Source organism: Numida meleagris, chromosome 32 (assembly GCF_002078875.1).
Source record: "Numida meleagris isolate 19003 breed g44 Domestic line chromosome 32, NumMel1.0, whole genome shotgun sequence".
Classification (NCBI taxonomy): Eukaryota; Metazoa; Chordata; class Aves; order Galliformes; family Numididae; genus Numida; species Numida meleagris.
In genome coordinates this window covers 541,137-551,002 of record NC_034437.1, presented here as the reverse complement: position 1 = coordinate 551,002, position 9,866 = coordinate 541,137, and the positions used below count along the sequence as shown (strand labels likewise).

At 64.6% G+C, this 9,866-nt stretch overlaps 1 protein-coding gene across 1 annotated transcript; it reads left to right on the top strand.

Moving 5' to 3' along the window:
• LOC110389132 lies at positions 3,692 to 6,589 on the top strand. Its single transcript, XM_021379072.1, has 3 exons — positions 3,692 to 5,094; positions 5,755 to 5,981; positions 6,380 to 6,589. The coding sequence occupies exons 1-3, from the start codon at positions 4,917 to 4,919 to the stop codon at positions 6,587 to 6,589; spliced, it is 615 nt and encodes a 204-aa protein (XP_021234747.1). The 5' UTR covers positions 3,692 to 4,916.

Genomic DNA, 9,866 nt, shown 5'->3' with positions numbered 1-9,866 from the left:
TCCCATCCCAACTCTTCCCATCCCAACTCATCCCATCCCAACTCTTCCCATCCCAACTCATCCCATCCCAACTCTTCCCATCCCAGCTCTTCCCATCCCAACTCTTCCCATCCCAGCTCTTCCCATCCCAACTCTTCCCATCCCAACTCTTCTCACCCCAACACTTCCCACCCCAACACTTCCCACCCCAACTCATCCCATCCCAACTTTTCTCACCCCAACTCTTCCCGTCCCCAACTCTTCCCATCCCCAAATTTCCTGACCCTTTTTATTCCCTGGGTTGATGGAAGCTGATCCCTTCTCCCTGCTCCATCCCATCCAGGGCCACCTCCCCATCCCCGGGGGCCCCACCCCTGTCCCCCCGCTCCCCGTGGCCACCAGCCCTACTTACCCCCCATGAGTGCCCTTCAGTGGGAATAGAAGCGGTGCCAACCACCTTTGGATGGGAAGGCAGGGTCCATCCCCCAGGCATCGAGGCTCGAATTAATGGGAAGGGAAAGTCCTGGAGGATAAACAACCCCAGGACTTCCCAGTGGAGCCCAGCCAAGGACAGGATTATCCTGGATTAACCACCAGCCCCTCCGGCACCAGGCCTGGCTCTCACCGCAGCCCTGCCCTGTGGGATCTGTATGGGATCTGTATGGGATCTGTACGGGATCTGTACGGGAAGCCCAACCTGGGTGGTGCACGGGGGGGCTGGGATCCCCCATGCCCGTCTCCCCAATCCCCTTGCTCTGCCTGGTCCTGGTTCCGTGGCTGAAGATGGGATTAAATCCCCACCAGCCGCTGCATTTGTCCCCAGTGGGGCTGAGCGAAGCCTTGGGGATGGGCTGCCCACCCCTGGGGACAACTTCATCCCAACCAGCGGCCATCGGGACCAGACTGGAAACCAGCACAGGGCACTGGGAGCCAGCAGCTGGCGGTGGGGACCGGGCAGGGGACGCACGGTGACACCTCCGTGCTGCAGAATCCAGCGCAACAGGAGCCACACATTCGTTACGTTTCATGCAAACGTTGCAGCCCTTGGTGCTGCCAGGACCCGAGTGGGGGGATTTGGGGCCGGGGCCGAATTAATCCAGTGGGACGGAGCATCCTGCAAGCAGTGTCTTAAAATCCAGATGTTCCCCTTGGAACGGAGGAGCAACACCGAAGTGGTGGCGGGAGGGGGTCCCGGGGGTCTCCTACCCACACCCTGCATGGAGCTCTGCTATGAAGGGGCTGTGCCATTTCAGAGACCCCCCCCCCCCTCGAGCAGCACCAAAGGGATTCTGCAGCACCAAGGAGGAAACAGGGATTGCACGGAGCAGGGGCACAGCACGGGTGTAAATTGGGGAACACACCACGATTTCTCGGTCCCTTTGCTCTGTGCCCACCCCGCAGCCCGACCCTGCTCCCATCCCCCCCTCCTCCCCCTGCCCCCCCAACCCAAGAAGTTTCCCTGCTTTCTCCCGAATTATTTTCCTGCGCTTTCAGCCCCATTCCCTCCGGTTCTGCCGGAGGCCTGGGTGCACTCAGGTGGATCCTGACGTGGCCACGCTCGGCTGCCTCCATCCCCGCAAGACGTGAGGATGGAGCTGATGGCTGCGGGTGGGATGCTGCCCTGCAGCCGCCTGAAACACGAAGCAAATCCCTTCCTCCCCAGTGCACGCTCGCTCCTGGACGGGGTTTGGATGCGAAGCGGCGTGGGGAGATTATTCATCCACTTTTTGTTGGTTTTTTTTTTGCAATTTGCAGCAGCTTTCGCTCTTCCCTGCAGCGCTGCTCTTCCCCCTGTGCTCTTCCCTTGGTGCACCAACCCCCTCCAGGCAAAGCACCATTTTAATGGGGGAAAACGCTCTGAGCTCCATCCACGTCCCCAAAACGGGAGGGAGAGGTGCTCTGCCCCATGCCATGGAGTGCGCTGGGGGGGGTAGGGGATGTCCTGGGGGGGTATGGGGTGTCCTGGGGATGCAGGTAGCAGCCACCCAACCCATCGGGGCTTTGGAACACTCCGGAATCGCTCCCTCACATGCAGCCCTTGGGGGAGCAGGAGAGTTTTGGCCGGTGCCATCCGCTCCGTGCTCCCCTTGGGGCTGCTGGGCTGATCCCTGCTAATCCCACGCTGGCCCAGTGCCCGGGCACAGCAACTTCCCAGCACCCCGTCCCCTCCGGTTGGTGCCCGCTGCCTTCATAAGGGGCAGAACGGAGCCCGGGCTTCACCCTGGGGCTGCGGTCACCTCCCGATCTCCGTGGGGACGATGAAGCTCTACGCAATCCTGCTGCTGGCGGGGCTGGCCTGCTGCCTGGCTGCGGGCTGTGAGTAGGGCAGGACCCCGAAGGGCCACGGGGATGTCCGTCCCACGAGTGGGGCGGGCTGTCCCCACGCCGACACCCCCCAACCCGGTGTCCCTTCCGTTCGCAGTGCCCGTCAATGAGACGCCGACTGCGGGGAGCGGTGAGTGGGGGTCCCGCCTGGGGAGCAGTGGGGCTGGGGGCTGAGCTGCAGGGCTGAGGTTTCACTGGGAACTCCCCGAGCATCCCAGTCGTCCAGGGAACTCTTTGGGGGCTCCCCTTGTGCTCTCGAGGTGAGTGAAGCTCCCGCATCCCTCCCTGCCTCCAAAGCGGGCGCACGATGGGGCAGCAGGATCTGAGCTCCCTGCAGCACGAAGCAGCCCCGGGGATGGGGTGGGGGCATGGGGGGGGGGGGGTCCGTGCAGGCACAGCTCGCGGAGGGGGCGGCCCCCAGACCCCCATTTCTCCCCGCAGATGTGAAGGTGAGCGGCAGAGCCGGCGAAGGAGCTCTGGTGGACTTGGCCGACGTGGTGGAAAGCCTCCTGCGCTCCCTGGGGGACACCCTGGCGGGGGCGGTGAGGCTGCTGATCGGGGGCAAAGCGAGTGAGAGGGGCACCGGGGCATCAAGGGGGGGGGAAAGTTTGGGTGCTGCGATGCTGGGGGGCACCCCCAGCTCCTCCTGCCCGGGGATGGGGACACAGCTCACCTCTCTGCTCCTCTCTCCCTGCAGAGTAGAGAGCAGCCGGCGTGGGGAGTATAGGGACGTGGTGCCCTGCCCGTGGGCTCTGCTCCGTCCCCAGGTGCCGCCGATGCCCCCAGCTCGCCCTGCGGCTCTCCCCTCCCAACAAAGCTTCCAATAAAGCAAACTGCTAATTGCTGCCTGCCCTGTCCCGCCTGCTGCTGGCCCACGAGCACCCAGCCCCGCTGCTCCCTGAGCCGGGGTGCTTTCCTGCTGCCAACTCCTTTGGATGAATGGGGTCCTCCCGACCCCACTGCCCCCAACCCCAGAGTGGTGGCTGAGCCCATTTTCTGCCCATTGCCCCCCTGTTCTACCACGTCTCGACACCAAAAAGAGCCCACCCCCACTGACTCCCATGCGTGGTGCTCCTACGATGCCCACTGACCCCGTGGTCCATGTCTGCAGCCCTTTCTGTGGTTTGGAGACCACCCCTCAGCTGCATCCCCCCTGGCCCATCCTGCAGACAGACCCCAGACCCCCAACCCACCCGCCTTCCCCATCACCCCGTGTGCTGCGCCCGTGACACCCGCCATCCCCGTGACCCATCACTTGGGTGACGTTCTTGGGGACATCCAAAGGATGCCACAGGCCACCTCCATCCCCCATCAGGGTCCCCAGCCCCACGGCACGGCTGTGGGGTGACCCAGTGGGATGCGGGTGCTCAGAGGAGGTTTCGGACACGGGCTGAGCGCAGGACACGGGGAGGGCTTTGCCCACGCCTCGAGCTGTGGGGTCAGGCTGCTTCCTCACCGTGGGTTTGTAGGAAAGGGCACAGGGGACCCTGGGGCTGTGCCGGTGATGGGAGCGGTCTCGGAGCACAGCTTCTCCTTTGGGATCCCATGGGTGCACCCTGTGGTCCCCAGGAGGGGACGCTGGCCGTGACCCTGTGCTTGCTCTTGGTGTCGTCACCTCCAAGCAGCGCCTCTGTCTGCGGGTCCTGCACTCTTCCCCGTGCCCCTCGCTGCAAATCCCACCCCCCCCTCCCGGCTTCGGTGCAGCTCCTGGAGCGATATTTTCTCAGTGGGGGCCCTGACCCCCAGCTGGATGAGGGGAGCTGGGATGCGACGCTGGGGGGGGGGCACAGTTCCAGCCCCAGGTCAATCACGTTCCAGAGCCGATTTGGCCCATCCATTGTGGTCCGTCCCTGTGCCAAGACCCCTCCCTCCCGGATGCCCCCCGGGTTATTTCCCTTCCTGGAATTCCCCTCTCATTAGCAGAGTTCGTTAACTCCAGAGGGCTTTTCCGAGCCCTTTGCGGTCTCACTCACCCATCCTGCTGGCTGGATGGCTCTGGGCTCTCCCAGTGTCCCCACTCAGGGGGACAGGACACCCTGGGGTGCCCTGGGTATGAGGACGGCTGGTGGCCTTTGGGGACACAGGGTGTCACAGGGTGGGGGTGCACAGGATGGGACCCTCTGCTCCCTCCCCCCTTGGTGCCACATCCTGTTGTCCCCTTTGGGGCTGGTGCTGTTCCCCTTTCCCCTTGCCCACCCCCCAGGTGTGGGACCACTCCTCCCTCCGTGCTGACCCATTGCTTCTCCCATCGCAGCACCCACCACCAACCCTGATTCCTCCACCAATCGGGGAGCGCTGCCCACCCGCACGCAAAGGGTTTTTTGGGGCTGGGATGCTGCAGAGATGAGTTCAACGCTCCTGCTGTGCTGGAGGAATCCACGTGGGCTCCCGCTCCCAGCGGTGCCCGTCGCAGGAGGGTGGGCACCGTTCCTGGGTGCTCTCCCGATGCGTTTCCCATCTCTTCCCCTTCCGATGCCTTCTGCTTGGGGAAGGAGCTTGGTCCCCGAGCTCGACAGCAGCTGGCGTCCTCCCCATCCGAAATAAAGCCCAGTCCCTGCTCTCCTTCCCACTTGCTTCACGGCCAACCTCGCGTGGGGGACCCAGGGCGTCAAATGCGCAGCGCTGACACCCCGGCTCTGCCGAAAGCAGCCGGGGGATGCTGGGTTGCCATGGAGATGAGGATGATGCTGGCAGCGCCGTGGGAGGATGCTGATCTACCCGGGAGCGGGGGAGAAGCTTCTTGTCTTTTCCTTGGAGCCGTGCGCTGCGTGGATCCGTCCCAGAGCACGGGTAAAGCGCGGGGTGGTGGTGAGGAGGGGTTGGTTCCATGGGGTGCACCCCAAAAGCCTTGTGTGAGCAGGGAGTCACGCTGGGAGAGCAAAGCGGAGCCTGCAGGTGTCCCTGACAGCCCCCCCGATGCTTTCTGATGCCCCACGCCAACAAACCAGTGCTCCCCGGTGTCCCAAACCAGGTCCCCTTCCAGTGGGAATCCTCCCAGACTTGCTGGCTTCAGCTTGGAGGATGGGCAAAATGGGGTTCCCCGGCAGCAGCCCACCCCAAAGCCTTTTTCTCCAGCAGTGTGGGGATGCCCTAAGAGCGGGCGGTGGCAACGCCTGACCTTCCCCAGGGCAGATCCTTTGCAGGGAAGCAGAGCTGGGTGTGCAGGTGCTGAGGACAAATGGGGCCTCCAAGACCACGTTGCCATGGGGTGGTTGGGTTGGAAGGATCCCAAAGCCCCCCAGCTCCACCCCCTGCCCTGGGCTGCTCCCACTCCCCATCAGCCGCCCAGGTTCCCACCCATGTCCCCGAGCACCCCCAGGAATGAGGCACCCACTCTCCTCTGGGCAGCAGTGCCAGGGCCTCACCGCCCTCCGAGCAAAGAACTTCCTCCTCACGCCTCCACCTCCCTTCTTTCAGTTTCAACCCCTTCCTCCTCATCCTCTTCCCCAGACACCCCGTGCCCTCCAGCCTGGCAGCCCATCCCCCCCTCCACCTCCATCCTGCACTTCTGGGCAGCTCGGAGCACCCAGCTGCGCCGTGCACCCGCGCCGCAGCGCTCGGATGGCACGCTCCCCTCCCTGCACCAGCCAAGGGAAGCGCAGGGGGCGGATAAATGTATGCAGCGACGACGGCAGCACCTCCAAGCAGCAGCTCCCACCTCCGATGTGCCACCGCAGGTGAGAAGGGAGTGAGATGTCCTCGGGGAGAAGGCACGAGCGATTCCTGGCAGCTTGTTGTGGGGACGCTCGGAGCAGGGGGTGGGGATGGGGACGGGGCACCCGTGGTGGTGGTACCCGGGGACGGAGCGGTGCTGGGGACAGCAGGATGCTGGCCACTGGGTGATGCCCCCCAAAGGACTGGGGTTACTGGAGCACCCTGCAGCCACCACGAGAGGGTGCGGGAGCTGCACCTCCACCATCCCTACAGAGGGCCTGAATTCCACCCCAGCACCCCCAGCACGAGGCTCCGAGCCCTCCTGGCGTCCCGTTACCCGGACCTGCAGCAGCCACGGGCGCTGGTGGGTATGGAAGTCACCCAAGCGTGAGCACACCCCGTTCACCCCTACTCTTCCCAGGAGCACCAGGAGGGGACGCAGCACCCCAAGGCATCACCTCTCGCTGCGCTCAACGCGGGCGCTGTTTCCAAGCCGGGCCAATTCGGGAGCCTGGAGCTGACCCAGCTGGCTGCGGGGATCTCGGTTAACTCAATTCACCGCTATTACTGTCAGTCAGACCTAACGACCCGGCGCGGAGCATCAGCCCTTAGAGGACCCGTTTCTAATTAACGCTGGCTCGTAAACTAATTAATGGCTTTGCTTGTAAATTCTAAAACCCAATCCTCCTTGCGAGGAGCAATCCTTTCTCTTTGGGGAGGACACGCGGCGAGGACGCTCAGATCCAACCCCAGCCGACGTCCCCCCGCTTTGCTCTCCAGCAGCCTGGAAAATCACCCTTGGCCGGGTCCAGGTGCCCGCGCTGGGTCCCATCTCCCTTTCCCTGGGGCTGCTTTCCTCTGAGCCGCACGGGGCCGGGCGATCTTCACGCCTGGACGGGGACTGGGTCGGGGCCAGCTGGACCGGGACCGCGGCCGTTCCCGGGGGCGGCTGTGGGGCTGTGGGGGAGGCAGCTGTGCCAGGAGGCTGCCAAGCGGGCAGGGAGCGCAGCCATGCCCGCAGCGCAACATCTGGGGCCCGCCGCGGCCGGCCAGGCAGCAGTGTCCTCATCTGTGCCAAGGCACGCTCCTCCTCCTCTTCTTCCTCCCCTCCTCCCCCTCTTCTTCCTCTCTTCTTCCTCCTCCTCTCCTTCCCCTCCTCCTCTCCTTCCTCTCCTCCCCCTCCTCTTTCTCCCCCTCCTCCTCCTCTCCTTCTCCTACTCCACTTCTTCCCCTCTTCTTCCTCTCTTCTTCCTCCTCCTCTCCTTCCCCTCCTCCTCTCCTTCCTCTCCTCCCCCTCCTCTTTCTCCCCCTCCTCCTCCTCTCCTTCTCCTACTCCACTTCTTCCCCTCTTCTTCCTCTCCTCCTCCTCTCCTCCCCCTGTCCCTCCATCCTGCCCAGAGCAGGGGACTGGGGACAAACCTCCTCCGTCCTCTGGGGACTTTGGCACAGGCTCTTACTGGGATGAACCCAGTCCTAAGAGCCAGGGCCACCTTGCAGGGCCGTTGCTGATGCCACCCGGGATCCTTTTATTCCCACTGGGTGAGAAGTGGCCTCTGGGAGCCACTGGGGCACCCAGGACCTGGGGCTGAGCGTGAGATCCCAAATTTCTCAGCACTGAGGCCGTGTGCTGCCCCTTGCCCTGCTCCCCCAGCCTGTCCCGCACCCCCTGCCATTCTCAGCACTCGATGCTCAGGATCACACGAGCTCTCCAGCTTGGAGACCTCAGTGCCCGGCAGCTCCCAGTGCTCCCAGTTTGCACCAGCGCCCCAATCCTGGGATGGAGAGCATCCCCCCGCAGGACACGGACACCCAGCGAGCTGGCGGGCTGTTGAGTTTTCTTACCAGCAGATGTCAGCTCCCGCTCGGGGATGCGCATCCAGCGCGCAACCGGCTGCGCTCGGAGCTTTGCGGTGCGCGCCGTGGGGCTGCCCCTTTCCTATGGGGCAGAGCAAAGCCTGGGTTCCCCACGCTGACCCCAATCCGAACTCGCAGCTCCTGCCAGCTGCACCCAGCCGGGTGATGCTCCACGGGGATGCGGGGGTGACTGTGAGCACTGTCACCGTAGCAGGGACAGGGGACAGCCCAGGGCTTTGCAGCCTCCGGGCGCTGGGGGTCGTGCAGAGCAACGCATCCTCATCAAAATTTCGGCGTTGAAAGGGAAGGATCGGGTGCGAGCGCCCTGGCCGTGCTGAGCATCCTGGGGACGTTTTGGAGACGGGAAGAGGAGAAAGCGGGGGGCGATGGAGCCTGGGCTGTGCCCCCAACCCAGGAGCGAAGGAGCGGGGCTGGAGGGCAGCGCCCGTGCTCCTGCGAGCAGATGTCGGAGCTCACGGCCCCGCATCCCCTCTGCTGAACGTACAGATTTCGGAGATGCATTGAGATGCAAAGCAGGCTGGCACGGGGCCGGGGCGAGCACCGACTGCTCCCCCCAGCACCCAGTCTGGGGATCCCACTCTGGAGATGGGGTGCTGCCTTCCCCCACGCCGAGTGGGACCGCGCTGGGATGTGGCGTGGCACCGGTTCCCCTCCCTGTGCCCTGTGTGTTCTGCGTCCGCTCCCACCAGGGACAGCCCCCACCCGGGGACGTCCCCAGCCCCTCTCTCCGGGGCTCAGCAGCTCAGGATGATGCCCATCTTCACTGCCAGCTCCGCGGGGCCGCGGGCGACGGGGAAGCAAAGCTGGGATTTCCCAGCTGTGCCATCAGGCGTCCTGCAGGCAGCCAAGAGCGGAGCGAGCCAGGCAGCGTGCTGGCCCCGCGCCCCGCGTGCTGCGCAGGGGGTCACCCCCCCGGGGACAGCAGGGCTGGGTGCTGGGCCCATCTGCGCCTCCAGAGCCCATCTGGGCCTGCAGGCAGCATCCCAGCAGCGCCTGCCTGCCCTAGGGGAGCCGTTCGGTGGGGAAACTGAGGCAGGGAGCCGTGCAAAAGGGCTCGGCCCCAGCAGCTCCTGCACGGGGGTGCGCGTGCCCACGGGTGCGGGGGTCTCCTCATCCCCACGTTGGTGCGGTTTTGGAGAGCTCCTGGCATTGCCACCGTGGAGCATCTCTGATGCAGGACACTGCCCAAGTGACACGGACGGTCCCTTCTCATTGCCACCGCGCGGGGACAGCCCCCAGACCCACAGAGGAGCCATCCATGGGGCTGGAGAGAACCCCAGGGCCGAGCCCTTGGGGTCCCCTTTGTCACACAGCGCATCCCCCCCCCCCCCAGCCCCATCCCCGCTCCCCGGTGCCACCATCGCTCAATGTGACAAACACGGGTCAGTGAGCGCCGGCCGGGGCTGTCCCCCCTTTGCCACAGCCCAGCCGGGCCCCCCAGCCCTGATTTCACTTTAATTGCATTCCCCAATGTCATGCAAATCAGCCGGCCTCGGCGCAGCTGTCAGGATTAAATTAGACCCCGTTAATACGCGGTAATTGCGTTTCCGCACTGGCCCAGGAATTCCAGCCCGGGCTGTGGGCAGCGGGGCCGGGGCGGCCGTGTGCTTTCACAATATTTACTCTGGCAATTACCCTCCCTTCCAGGCCACGGCCCTGCCGAGGGAATCAGATTATGGGATGGAGAGGAGTGCCGGGATTGGGGCTGGTCCACGGGTTGGGCACGTGGGGGTGGTTTTGTGCTCCCCTTTACTCAGCGTGCCCTGCTCTGAGCAGTGGTGATGGGGGGTGAATTGCCCTCTCTCTGCCGAACCCCAAATGCAGCCCCTGGTCCTGGTCAGCACACAACGCAGCTCTGGGTGTCCCCAGATTCCCCAGCCCCACAAGTAGGGTCCTGCGGGATTGTGCATGGGGTCACAGCGCAGGGGTGGCACCGGGGTGGGGGACACCTGGAGTGCCACCGACAGAGGGGGTGACATGGACGAGCCGCGCCAAGCTGTGACGCTGATGCCCGGGGAACGGAGATGTGGGGA